The sequence below is a fragment of the Anolis sagrei genome, chromosome 1 (genome assembly GCF_037176765.1).
Source record: "Anolis sagrei isolate rAnoSag1 chromosome 1, rAnoSag1.mat, whole genome shotgun sequence".
Taxonomy (NCBI): domain Eukaryota; kingdom Metazoa; phylum Chordata; class Lepidosauria; order Squamata; family Dactyloidae; genus Anolis; species Anolis sagrei.
Genome location: NC_090021.1, coordinates 1,448,260 through 1,461,381, shown reverse-complemented (window position 1 = coordinate 1,461,381; position 13,122 = coordinate 1,448,260). Strand labels below are relative to the sequence as shown.

Here is a 13,122-nt window from a genome sequence, read left to right as displayed (position 1 = left end):
GTTCGCCTGCAGTCAACAAGCATTCTGAACTCCACCAATGATAGAATTGGGACAAACTATGCACACAGAACTCCAATGACCTACAGAAAAGAACTGTGGTCTTTGGCGACCCCAGGGTGTCCCACCTCTGGGTTGAGGAACGCTGTCATAGCCTCAACCAATTCAACAGAGCCTTCGACAATACAATTCAATAGATTGTCGAAGGCTTTCATGGCTGGAATCACTTGGTTCTTGTGGGTTTTTTTGGGCTATAGGGCCATGTTCTAGAGGCATTTCTCCTGACGTTTCGCCTGCATCTATGGCAAGCATCCTCAGAGGTACACCCACAAGAACCTAGCAATTCAATAGAGTTTGTGAAGTTCCTGGCGCATAACAACAACTTTCAAAGCAAGGACTGCACAATGAAACCAGAGTAACACTGTATTGTCGAAGGCTTTCATGGCTGGAATCACTAGGTTCTTGTGGGTTTTTTCGGGCTATAGAGCCATGTTCTAGAGGCATTTCTCCTGACGTTTCGCCTGCATCTATGGCAAGCATCCTCAGAGGTTGAGAAGGTCTGTTGGAAGTAGGAAAAATGGGTTTATATATCTGTGGAATGGCTGGGGTGGGGCAAGGAGCTCTTCCCTGCTGCAGTTAGGTGTGAATGTTTAGCTGGTCACCTTCATTAGCATTTGAAGGCCTGCCTGAGTCTGGGAAAATCTGTTGCTGGGAGGTGTTAATCTGTGCCTGGTTTTTTCATCTCTGTTGTTTAGCTGTTATAATTTTCACACCTAACTGCAGCAGGGAAGAGCTCCTTGCCCCACCCCAGCCATTCCACAGATATATAAACCCATTTTTCCTACTTCCAACAGACCTTCTCAACCTCTGAGGATGCTTGCCATAGATGCAGGCGAAACGTCAGGAGAAATGCCTCTAGAACATGGCTCTATAGCCCGAAAAAAACCCACAAGAACCCAGAGTAACACTTTCAAACACAAACGTGAACCCTGGTGTCTCAGAATCACACCTTTCACTGGGCTGCACAACAAAGCATTCAAGAAGAGGGAGATTTTGAAACACGGAAGGTCAGGCCAGGAGGCAAGGGCTTCCTGCTTTTGGTCTGCGTGGCTCCACGCCTGAGCATTTTCCGCTGTCTCAGCACAAGTGAGTCACCCCAGGACTCCAACGCCTCTCTTGCTAAACACACATTCTCTGGCCGAAAAAGAAGGAAGCTGGAATGTGTCCAGAGGAGGGCGACTAAAATGATCAAGGGTCTGGAGAACAAGCCCTATGAGGAGCGGCTTAGGGAATTGGGCATGTTTAGCCTGAAGAAGAGAAGGCTGAGAGGAGATATGATAGCCATGTATAAATATGTGAGAGGAAGTCCTAGGGAGGAGGAGGGAGCAAGCTTGTTTTCTGCTTCCTTGGAGACTAGGACGCAATGGAACAATGGCTTCAAACTACAAGAGAGGAGATTCCATCTGAACATTAGGAAGAACTTCCTGACTGTGAGAGCCGTTCAGCAGTGGAACTCTCTGCCCCGGAGTGTGGTGGAGGCTCCTTCTTTGGAAGCTTTTAAGCAGAGGCTGGATGGCCATTTGTCAGGGGTGATTTGAATGCAATATTCCTGCTTCTTGGCAGGGGGTTGGACTGGATGGCCCATGAGGTCTCTTCCAACTCTTTGATTCTATGATTCTATGAAGGAGGGACCAAGTCATGGGTGCCTCACCTTCCTTAGAACATCAGAACGGCCAAACTGCCTTGGGTCAAATAGCTCTTCCATATCATATCAGCCTGGTATTGACTCTAACACTGGCTCAGCCACCAAAGACATCTGCAAGGACTTCCGCTCACCTGGCAAAACCAGTTCCAGGTAAATGATCTACCATGGCGGGGCGAGGTCTCTGCCCATCAATGCTCCACTCCCAGAGGTGTGTTACCTGCAGAAGGAAGAAGGGCGCCTATGGACCCTCCCAGAACCGCCCCATTGGTATTGGTGCCAATGGGGACTCTGGTGATTCTATAGAAGGCATGGGACAACTTTGGTTCTCCATCCAGGTGTTTTGGATTGCAACTCCCACCATTCCTAACAGCCTCAGGCCCCTTCCTTTTCCCCCTCAGCCGCTTAAGCGGCTGAGGGGGAAAAGGAAGGGGCCTGAGGCTGTTAGGAATGGTGGGAGTTGCAGTCCAAAACACCTGGATGGAGAACCAAAGTTGACCTATGTCTATTTTATAGTACTGTACAGGGGAGACATTTGTATTCCTATTCCGAGTGCTGCGTAAACAACAGAAGAGCGGATGTGGCTGCTGTGGAAACGTAGCCAAGATATACAAATATGAAATGAGCAACATAATCAGTCTGAAAAAAAATATGAATTCCTTTCTTTAGCGGCTGGGGGTGTTTGGCTCAGAGAGGACTCTTGGGGCTAAATGCCAACACTCGGGGAGAAAGGGGGGGCATAAATATAAACAAAGAACATAAATAAATAAACACTCGCCAGTACTGCTAAGTAACGGTAGGAATCCCACTCCTAGGATTGAAAAATCTGCTCCAAAAGGAGGAGAGCCAATACTTAATGGCCAGCATGTGAGCTGACTTCCTGGACCAGCGAACTAGTATATTCATAGGGAGGACTTTCCAGTCCCTATGTGGGGCAATGTCTTCTGCTTCGTTACTCTGGGGTCATAGAATCAAAGAGTTGGAAGAGACCTCATGGGCCATCCGGTCCAACCCCATTCTGCCAAGAAGCAGGAATACTGCATTCAAAGCACCCCTGACAGATGGCCATCCAGCCTCTGTGTAAAAGCCTCCAAAGAAGGAGCCTCCACCACACTCCAGGGCAGAGAGTTCCTCTGTTGAACGGCTCTCACAGTCAGGAAGTTCTTCCTCATGTTCAGATGGAATCTCCTCTCTTGTAGTTTGAAGCCATTGTCCCATTGCATCCTAGTCTCCAGGGAAGCAGAAAGGAAGCCTGCTCCCTCCTCCTCCCTGTGGCTTCCTCTCACATATTTATACATGGCTATCATATCTCCTCTCTTCTTCAGGCTAAACATGCCCAGCTCCTTAAGCCGCTCCTCATAGGGCTTGTTCTCCAGACCCTTGATCATTTTAGTCGCCCTCCTCTGGACACATTCCAGCTTAGAGTCCATATCTCTCTTGAATTGTAGTGCCCAGAATTGGACACAATATTCCATGTGTGGTCTAACCAAAGCAGAATAGAGCATGGGGAGCATGACTTCCCTAGATCTGGACACTAGGCTCCTCTTGATGCAGGCCAAAATCCCATTGGCTTTTTTGCCGCCACATCACATTCCTGGCTCATGTTTAACTTGTTGTCCATGAGGACCCCAAGATCTTTTCCCCACGTCCTGCTCTCGAGCCAAGCCTCCTCGTCCCCCATTCTGTATCTTTGCATTTCGTTTTTCCTGCCAAAGTGCAGTCTCTTGCATTTGTCCCTGTTGAACTTCATTGTGTTAGTTTTGGCCTTTCATCTCTCTAATCTGTCAAGATCCCTTTGAATCCTGCTCCTGTCCTCTGGAGTCTTGGCTCTCCCTCCCAATTTGGTCCCGTCTGCAAACTTGATGATCCTGCCTTCTCGCCCTTCACCTAAGTCAGTGGTTCTCAACCTTCCTAATGCTGTGACCCCTGAATACAGTCCCTCATGTGGTGTTGACCCCCAACCATAACATTGTTTTCGTTGCTACTTGATACTTGTCATTTTACTACTGTTATAAATCATAATGTAAATATCAGATATGCAAGATGTATTTTCATTCACTGGACCAAACTGGGCACAAACACCGAATGCACCTACATGTAAATGCTAATGGGATTGGGGGAGGACTGATTTTGTAATTTGGGAGTTGGAGTTGCTAGGATATATAGTTCATTACAATCAAAGAACATTCTGAACTCCAACGATAGAATTGGCTCAAACTTCCCACATGGAATCCCCATTACCATCAGAAAATACTGTGTTTTCTTACCGTCTTTGGCGACCCCTCTGATACCCCTTCGTGACCCCCTCAGGGGTCCTGACCCCCAGGTTGAGAAACACTGACCTAAGTCATGAATAAAGATCCTGAACAGGACCAAGCCCAGGACAGAACCCTGCGGGTGGCCTTCCGCTCGTCACTTCTTTCCAGGATGAAGAGGAGGAAGCCTTGGGGAGAATCACCCTCTGGGTTCATCCATTTAACCATGTCTTCATACACACCTCTGTGCCTCCTCCTCTCATTGTTCTTGTAATTGCTTGTAGGCAACTGAGTGCTGCGTCACCTCAGGAAGTGGTGCCAAGGGCCACAGAACCGCTACATGTTGCAGGATGTTAGATGCAATCATGTCGTCCTTTGGAATGACTAACGTGACCTCAGGCTCAGGACTTTGGGATGACTAATGTGACCTCAAGCAGCTCCTGACATGAATGGCTTCAAAGAGGGAGTCAAGCCTGTCTCTATGTCTGTGCTGTGGCTCACTTTGAGCCTGAGCTTTCTGAGCCTGAGTATCCTCAGGACGAGGAGGATGGGTTACAGATTTCTGAACATATCCCTGTTATTGAGGCAGACAGTGTTGATTCTGATGAAGAGACAGCATTTCTGTTTCCCAGAGAAAGGAATGTTGTTTTAGATCAGCAGTTCTCAACCTGGGGGTCGTGACCCCCAGAGGGGTCACCTGGTGATTTCAGTGGGGTCAAACCCTCATTGCACCCCCCAACTGGCCATTCCCTGCCCTCCAACGACCTCCCCTGCCTTGCGCCACTTGCCGCTCACCTCGTCTATGTTTCTGAGCCACTTGCTGATGTTTTCAAAGCTTTTGGCGTTGGTGATGTCATACACGAGCATGATGCCCATGGCTCCTCGGTAGTAGGAGGTGGTGATGGTGTGGAACCGCTCCTGTCCTGCCGTGTCCCTGCAGAGAGAAGCATAGAAATGGTCAGCACGTCAAAATGCGGCCGGGAAGGGAGAAAATGGCGCCACTGGAGTTTGCAAGGTTCCCAGTTGAGAAAAGGTACATCTGAAGCACACGATGCCCAGGAAGACATGCCATCCTTGCTTGCTTTACTAGATGCCCACCTGCGAGGAGAAACACTCCATTTAGATAACCACCAATGAGAGGCACCTTGCTCACTGGTCACTCTGTTCTCTGAGGAGCCATCGGTGAGCTCACAACACAGATCCATTCCTGCACCGGCCCCGAAAACTGGAGCAGGCAGCGGACGCATCACAAACAAGTGGCAGCAGCACAAAAACACGTAAACCTTTGAGGGGAGAGAGCTCAAGACTTCCAGAAACCTCTTCACCTGGGAATGAGCAAACCAGGAGGAAGCATCACTACAGGCAGGGCAGGGAAATGTGCCACTCAATATGCTCAGTGGAAAGCCGGAGGAAGATATCATCATCATCATAATCGTTGTTGTTGTTGTTATTATTATTACTACTACTACTACTAGCTGTACCCGCCACATGTTGCTGTGGCTAACCTTCCCTCTTTCTCTCCTTCCTTCCTTCTCTATCTCTTTCCTTCTTTCCTCCCTTTTCTTTCTCTTCTGCTGTCTCTCTTTTTTCCTTCTTTCCTTCCCTCTTTCTCTACATCTTCCCCCTTCCTTTGCTCCCTCTTTCCTTACTTCTTTCCCTTTTTCCTTTCCTTCTCTCCTTCCTTCCCCTTTTTTCTTCCCCTCCCACTTTCTCTCCTTTCTTCCTTCTCTACCTTTTTCCTTCCTTCTCCCTTTCCTTCTTTCTTTCCCTTTTTCTTTTCTTTCTTTCTTTTCTTTCTCCCCTTCCCTCCCTCTTTCTTCCTTTTCTCTGTATTGTCATTTAGCTTTTCGTCATTTAGGTTTTGGGGGCTTTTTAAGTCCCTTCCGCTGTGTTTTTCAGTGTTTTTATGAGTGATTTCGTTTTTCCTGCCAAAGTGGAGTATCTTGCATTTGTCACTGTTGAACTTCATTTTGTTAGTTTTAGCCCATCTCTCTAACCTGTCTAATCTATCTGTCTGTCTGTCTGTCTACCTATCTCTAATCTATCTCTAATCTATCTATCTTATCTATCTGGAGGATTGCTGGGAATTGCAGTCCAGGAATAGGAAATTGGAAATATGATTAGGATGCTCTCAAAGAAATCCAAGGACAAGCAAGCTTGAATCTTGGAAGCAGTGCATTTGGAGCATCCTCCTCTCCTAAAGGGCCTAGTCTAGGGGATGATGGGAGCTGTCGTTTCCACACATGCGCTGCATCGTCATTTAGCTTTTTTGGGTGTTTAAGTCCTTTCCACTGTTTTTTGGAAGGGGTTTATGAGTGATGGTCACTCACTGGTCTGTTAGGGGTGTAGTGTCCAAATTTCATGTCAATTCACCCAGTGGTGGTTGAGTTATGTTAATCCCACGAACGAACATTACATTATTATTTATATAGATGGTTAATGTTTATTTATACCCTGCTTTATCTCTCCCAAAGGGGACTCAAAGAGGCTTAGAGGAAAAGTATGACCACTCCTTTCTCCCAAGATGCTGTCAGAAAATAAAGACATGAGTAATTCCATTATTCTTTGATGAAATCAGCCACTGGAAGAAATGCTGATTTACAGAAATAAGGCCTAAGTTCTACCTGTCATCCTGTGCCTTAGATGTTCTCGCTGCGGTTGTTGGTGTGAGGCAGATTTACCTTCCATGGAGCCAGCCTCAAGGACTCCTGGTCCATCCTCAGGTCCAGCTGATTCTGGACAAATGTCTGATGCAGGAGCTGTACCCCTTATCCAAAATGCTTGGGATTTCTGGAATATTTTCATTTAGGGTTGTTGTAGGTTTTTTCGGGCTATATGGCCATGTTTTAGAGGCATTCTCTCCTGACGTTTCGCCTGCATCTATGGCAAGCATCCTCAGAGGTAGTGAGGTCTGTGGGAACTAGGAAAAGGGGTTTATATATCTGTGGAAAGACCAGGGTGGGACAAAGGACTCTTGTCTGCTGGAGCTAGGTGTAAATGTTTCAACAGACCACCTTGATTAGCATTTGATGGCCTGGCAGTGCCTGGAGCAATCTTTTGTTGAGAGGTGATTAGATGTCCCTGATTGTTTTCCCTTTGCGGTAAATTTTCATATACATAACAAGTTATCTTAGATATCCACATCCCCTACTACTTTGTAGTCTGTCACGGCTCCCTCAAGACTTGCATCTCGTTCATCTGCTACTTCTGCAATGTATGAGATGTGAGGTTGAAGAGTAACAGAGGGGATGTAATACCTGAATCTCCAAACATACATACAGTACACATTGCCCCTATCTCTGGGGAGCCCACTGACCGTCTGCTTGCATGGTGAAAAAAGCCTTGAATGCCTTTTCATAGAATCATAGAATCAAAGAGTTGGAAGATACCTCATGGGACATCCAGTCCAACCCCATTCTGCCAAGAAGCAGGAATATTGCATTCAAATCACCCCTGACAAATGGCCATCCAGCCTCTGCTTAAAAGCTTCCAAAGAAGGAGCCTCCACCACACTCCCTCCGGGGCAGAGAGTTCCACTGCTGAACAGCTCTCACAGTCAGGAAGTTCTTCCTAATGTTCAGATGGAATCTCCTCTCTTGTAGTTTGAAGCCATTGTTCCATTGCATCCTTGTCTCCAGGGAAGCAGAAAACAAGCTTGCTCCCTCCTCCTCCCTGTGGCTTCCTCTCACATATTTATACATGGCTATCATATCTCCTCTCAGCCTTCTCTTCTTCAGGGTAAACATGCCCAGCTCCTTAAGCCGCTCCTCATAGGGCTTGGTCTCCAGACCCTTGATCATTTTAGTCGCCCTCCTCTGGACACATTCCAGCTTAGAGTCAATATCTCTCTTGAATTGTGGTGCCCAGAATTGGACACAATATTCCAGATGTGGTCTAACCAAAGCAGAATAGAGGGGTAGCATGACTTCCTTAGATCTAGACACTATGCTCCTCTTGATGCAGGCCAAAATCCCATTGGCTTTTTTTGCCGCCACATCACATTGTTGGCTCATGTTTAACTTGTTGTCCACGAGGATTCCAAGATCTTTTTCACACGTCCTGCTCTCGAGCCAGGCATTGTCCCCCATTCTGTATCTTTGCATTTCGTTTTTCCTGCCAAAGTGGAGTATCTTGCATTTGTCACTGTTGAACTTCATTTTGTTAGTTTTGGCCATTCATCTCTCTAATCTGTCAAGATCCCTTTGAATCCTGCTCCTGTCCTCTGGACTATTGGCGCTCCCTCCCAATTTGGTGTTGTCTGCAAACTTGATGATTATGCCTTTTAGCCCTTCATCTATGTCATTAATGAAGATCCTGAACAGGACCGGGCCCAGGACGGAACCCTGCGGCACTCCACTTGTCACTTCTTTCCAAGATGAAGAGGAAGCATTAGTGAGCACTCTCTGTGTTCGTCCACTTAACCAATTCCAGATCCACCTCACCGTAGTTTTGCCTAGCCCACATTGGACTAGTTTCCTTGCCAGAAGGTCATGGGGGACCTTGTCAAAGAAGGCCTTCCTGAAATCCAGGTACGCTACATCCACGGCATCATTCCCCGCATCTACCCAGCTTGTAGCTCTATCGAAGAAAGAGATCAGATGAGTCTGGCATGACTTGTTTTTGATAAATCCATGTTGACTATTAGCAATGACTGCATTTGTTTCTAAGTGTTTGCAGACCGCTTCCTCAACAATCTTTTCCAGAATCTTGCCCGGTATCGACGTGAGGCTGACCGGACGGTAGTTGTTTTGCAAAATCACACACGACACCAGGGATGCTCCACCTGTGCAAAGATGAGAGGGCCAACCTCAGGGCCAGCAAGGGCACTGCACCAAGAGCTACTCTCTTGTTGATTTGTGGGTCTGGGAATTCTGGTTGGACCAAGAAACAGGAGACGTTGCAGGCTTTTCTGTGGAGGGGATCCCTAAATCCTATAAACAGAGTACTTGAATTATTTGCTTCAGCAAGGAGAAAACGATGCCTCTGTGTCTTGTTGCTAAGGGAAGGCAACAAGAGACACTACGGGGAGGTCTCCAAAAGAAAAAGAGAACATTTCGAGTGGGAGGTGCCTCCCCGTCAATATCCCCCATAACAAACAGGCTCCAGTTAAACTGTGGTTGTGAAGCACCAGGCATAAAAGCCTGGATTCCACTTTCCATCATCCACATCCTGCTGGAATGGCACTGCAAGTCCCATGGCAACGTCCCTCTCTCCCAAGATAAGAGGTTACATAGTCTTGAAGATAATGAATTAATGAGCAGACAAGATCGTCTGCAATTAAGGCTCCAGAGAAGCACTCGCTTGGCTAGCAAGCGAGAAGTCAAGGGGGCCAAAGGTCAACACAATGCATTCATGTCTGCAAAGGGTATTTAGTCTTGTAGCTGACAAGCAGGGGCTGTCAGTCCAATGTAGCTCTTCTCGTGCAAACTTCTGTGGATTAACTTTGGCTTTTAGCAGCACACTTCTGGATTCCTGAGTCTGGGATTTGGGCCTTGTTTTCAACTGTTTCCCATGGACTCTTGTTTCACCATTGCTAAAGGATTATGCTTCATGTTTTTGCCTTTGGATCTTGGGAACTTGGTCTTTGCATTTAAGCCTTTGTCCTGCCTATGGAACTTTTGCATTTCTTATACTTTGTTTTGATTTTGCCCTTTTCTCAATAAACTACAAAACTTACAGCTTTGGTGTGGTGGTGTCTGGAGCAAGGTGAAAGCTACCCTGAGTTGCAACAGATATGTAAACAAATGTACATTGAAGAAGGTTAGAACAATCATTTAGTCAGTCGGAAAGTCTTATTTTACAGTTTTATGTAAATATTAATAAACAGTCAACCTACTGATGCCTCAATTAATGTAATTTTATTGATATCTATTTTTATTTTGAAACTGACCCATAGCTGCTGCATTTCCCACCCTCGGCTTATACTCAAGTCAATAAGATTTCCAAGTTTTTTGTGGTAAAATCAGGTGCCTCGGCTTATATTTGGGTCGGCTTATACTCGAGTATATACGGTACTTTAGAAAGCCTTTGTCTGAAGGCTTTAGCGGATTTCCTCAGGTGTATGGTATGTTCTTCTCCGTGGACAAACACATCTGCATGTCTATGTGGCAGGTATAAACTAAATGGCAGGTGAAGGTCAATCATGCCTTATCTGGGATGCCAAAAACGTCAAAGATTCCAAAATGGAAGTGGCTGAGGCAGTGACACCTTTGCTCTCTGGTGCTTCTGTGTTTATAAACCAGTTTGCATGCACAACGTTATTTAAAATATTGTCTATAAATGTACCTTTGGGCTAGGTGTACTGCTGCTTATCTCTAGAAATAAAAATGTAATGTTCATTTGTTGGATTAACAGAACTCAAAAACCACTGGACGAATTGCCACCCAATTTGGACACAACAACCCAACGTGTGTCCTTCACACCTAATAACCCAATGTATGTCCTTCACTCAAAAATTAGATTTTGTCATTTGGGAATTGTAGTTGGGAATTCTGTAGGTGAACTATAGTTTGGAATTATAGTTCACCTACAATCAAAGAGCATTCTTAACCCCACCAATGACGGAATTGAACCAAACTTGACACACAGAACTCCATGACCAAGAGAAAATACCGAAAGGGTTTTGTGGGCAGTGTCCTTTTGTTTTGGAGTTGTAGTCCACCTACATCCAGAGATCACTGTGGACTCAAACAATGATGGATCTGGAACAAACTCTGCACGAATACTCAATATGCCCACATGTGAACACTGGTGGAGTTTGGGGAAAATAGAATCTTGACACTAGGTTCTTGTGGGGTTTTTTCGGGCTATATGGCCATGTTCTAGAGGCATTTCTCCTGACATTTCGCCTGCATCTATGGCAAGCATCCTCAGAGGTAGTGAGGTCTGTTGGAATTAGGACAATGGGTTTATATATCTGTGGAATGACCAGGGTGAATCTTGACATTTGGGAGTTGCAGTTGCTGGGATTTATAGTTCACCTACAATCACAGAGCATTACGGACCCCACCAATGATAGAATTGGGCCAAACCTCCCACACAGAACCCCCATGACCACCAGAGTGGGCCACAGCAACGTGTGCAGGGGATGGCTAGTGAAACATAAATGAATGTTGTGTTTAGACCTGGGTCCCCTCTCCCAAGGTATCTCCACAATACATAGATGCAATATTCCAAAATATGAAAACATTCCAACATGGAACACTTATGATCCAAAGTGTCTGGAGTAAGAGATAGTCTGGAGTAAGAAGAGTCTGCCATGAGTGGACAGAGCTGACAAACTATACCTGTCCCTGCCTATCATCACAACACATGCCATGCAGTAAATGTGAACCTATGGAATGCACCTTGTTGCCACAATGGTCTTGCTTGTTCCTTCTTTCTAGCAGCTTCTTTGGGGGAAAAGGGCAAGAGAAGTGGTTCCTGGGAGGAAGTTAAAAGGGGGAATGAGCAGAGGTCAGGATGTGTACCTCACGGTGAAGAGCCGAGACTGCCGAGCCTCACCGTGCCTTGCACAGAGAATCAACCTGGTTGTGCCACAATAATGGCAGGTTGGAGCCCTATGAATAATGCATCACGAGGGTTAGCGATGGGAAACAGGCGGTGAGACAGAGAGCAGTTTAAGTTGGAAATGTGATGACACAGTTCAGTGTCTCCCCTGGAGAATAATGCTTTTAGAAGAGAAGCAATTCCACAACTTTAATGCTTTCGTATTAATAGCAGGGGAATCGCGTAAGAGCTGTAATGCATCGCTATGCTCTGAAATGCTAAGTGATCCTCCTGGTTCGGGAGGGAATTGTTGTCTCTGGCGACGAAAGCTTTCCTGGTTGTCTCTCACCTGGGTCTTTCCCACACTCTTCTCTGCAATGAGACAACATCCCCCAAAGCCTGGTCTCTCTTGAAGATTCAATGTGCCTTCCCACTTTCTTCCATGTGTGAAGCAAGGTGGGGAAAGGGAGCTTTATTCTGTGGGGCTTCCAAAATATCTGGGATCAAGCCCTGGCTGTGCAGGAAGGACCATAGGCTGCATCCAAGATATTGCGGTGATCAGCAGAGTTAAGCAGGCTGCTGCCAAGGTCCATATTCTGCAAATCTCTGTATGCAGAGGCACACATCCATGGAAATGTTTTGGTAACTCACCAAGGCACAAAATGTGCTCCTGAATGCACAATAAATCATGCCCAGTCCTCTACCTGCATGTGCATTCTCATGTAAGCATGGACAATCCCTCGTGACTGAGTCTGATGGTCTTGCAGGGATACAGTCTGGGTGGTGACGGTGGAGACCTATTCTGGATCTGCAGGGTTTTTCTTTCAAAACAAAGACATAGATTTCCAGGTGGAAGGTGGTCCTGGCAGGGGGTAACTTGGTACACCTTCTTGCTCTTGGTACATTCTCCCTTTCACCCTCTATTTGCACCTCTTCAAAATCCATGGCACTATTGCTGGTCACAGCTGACCTCCAGTTCCAATGCTGGAAGTCCAGGCTTCCTAGTATCCCACATTTTTGAAGATTAGCTTTAAGCCAGTGTTTAAACACACCTTTCCCACTAACTGTCATCTAAGCCTGTGGGGCTGTCTTCTCCCTCTCTCTCCCTTGTGGAGGGGGTGGTCTGCTTCTCCCAAAGGGCTTGAGAGGAGGGGGAGAGGGTCATGGAGGGAGCAAGAGAGTGATAAGCCCCCTCTCCCAAAAAATCTTGTTTCTTTGCCCTATGTGCTTTGCTGAGGAAAAACATTTACAGGTAGAGAGAGAAAAACCTCAGCAGAGGAGGGGAGGTTTCTTCTCATACCCCCCAGGTGCCCCCTCCCCACTTGAAGCACAGTTGGACCCTCCTCAGCCCAACAAATCATGGCACACATGATGGAACCAAGCTGCTGTAGGACAAAAGAACAGTTGAACTGCATTGGAAAGAGCACGACCACAGCCTCTTTAACCACAGCTCCAATGTGGCCAAAGAGGATCTCTCACAAATCCCACAACAACAAACCAGGGATGAGCTTGCAGCACTGCCTAGTTGAGAGGAAGTCAGCAAAGCCATCCACCAACTAAAAAATAACAAAGCCAGCAGACCTGATGGTATCCCAGTTGAAACCTTTAAAGAGGGTGAAAATGAGCTGACACAACTCCATAAGCTCACTTAAAAAGTGTGGGCGACCAAGAAGATCCCAG

General features: G+C 46.5%; 1 protein-coding gene across 1 annotated transcript in view; it reads right to left on the bottom strand.

Moving 5' to 3' along the window:
- The window catches only part of RAB10 (RAB10, member RAS oncogene family), a 78,519-nt gene that overhangs the window by 15,608 nt on the left and 49,789 nt on the right, over positions 1 to 13,122 (bottom strand). The window contains exon 3 of the mRNA XM_060754797.2: positions 4,750 to 4,888. Within this exon, the coding sequence (XP_060610780.1) occupies positions 4,750 to 4,888 (139 nt within the window). The remainder of the gene's footprint in view (positions 1 to 4,749; positions 4,889 to 13,122) is intronic.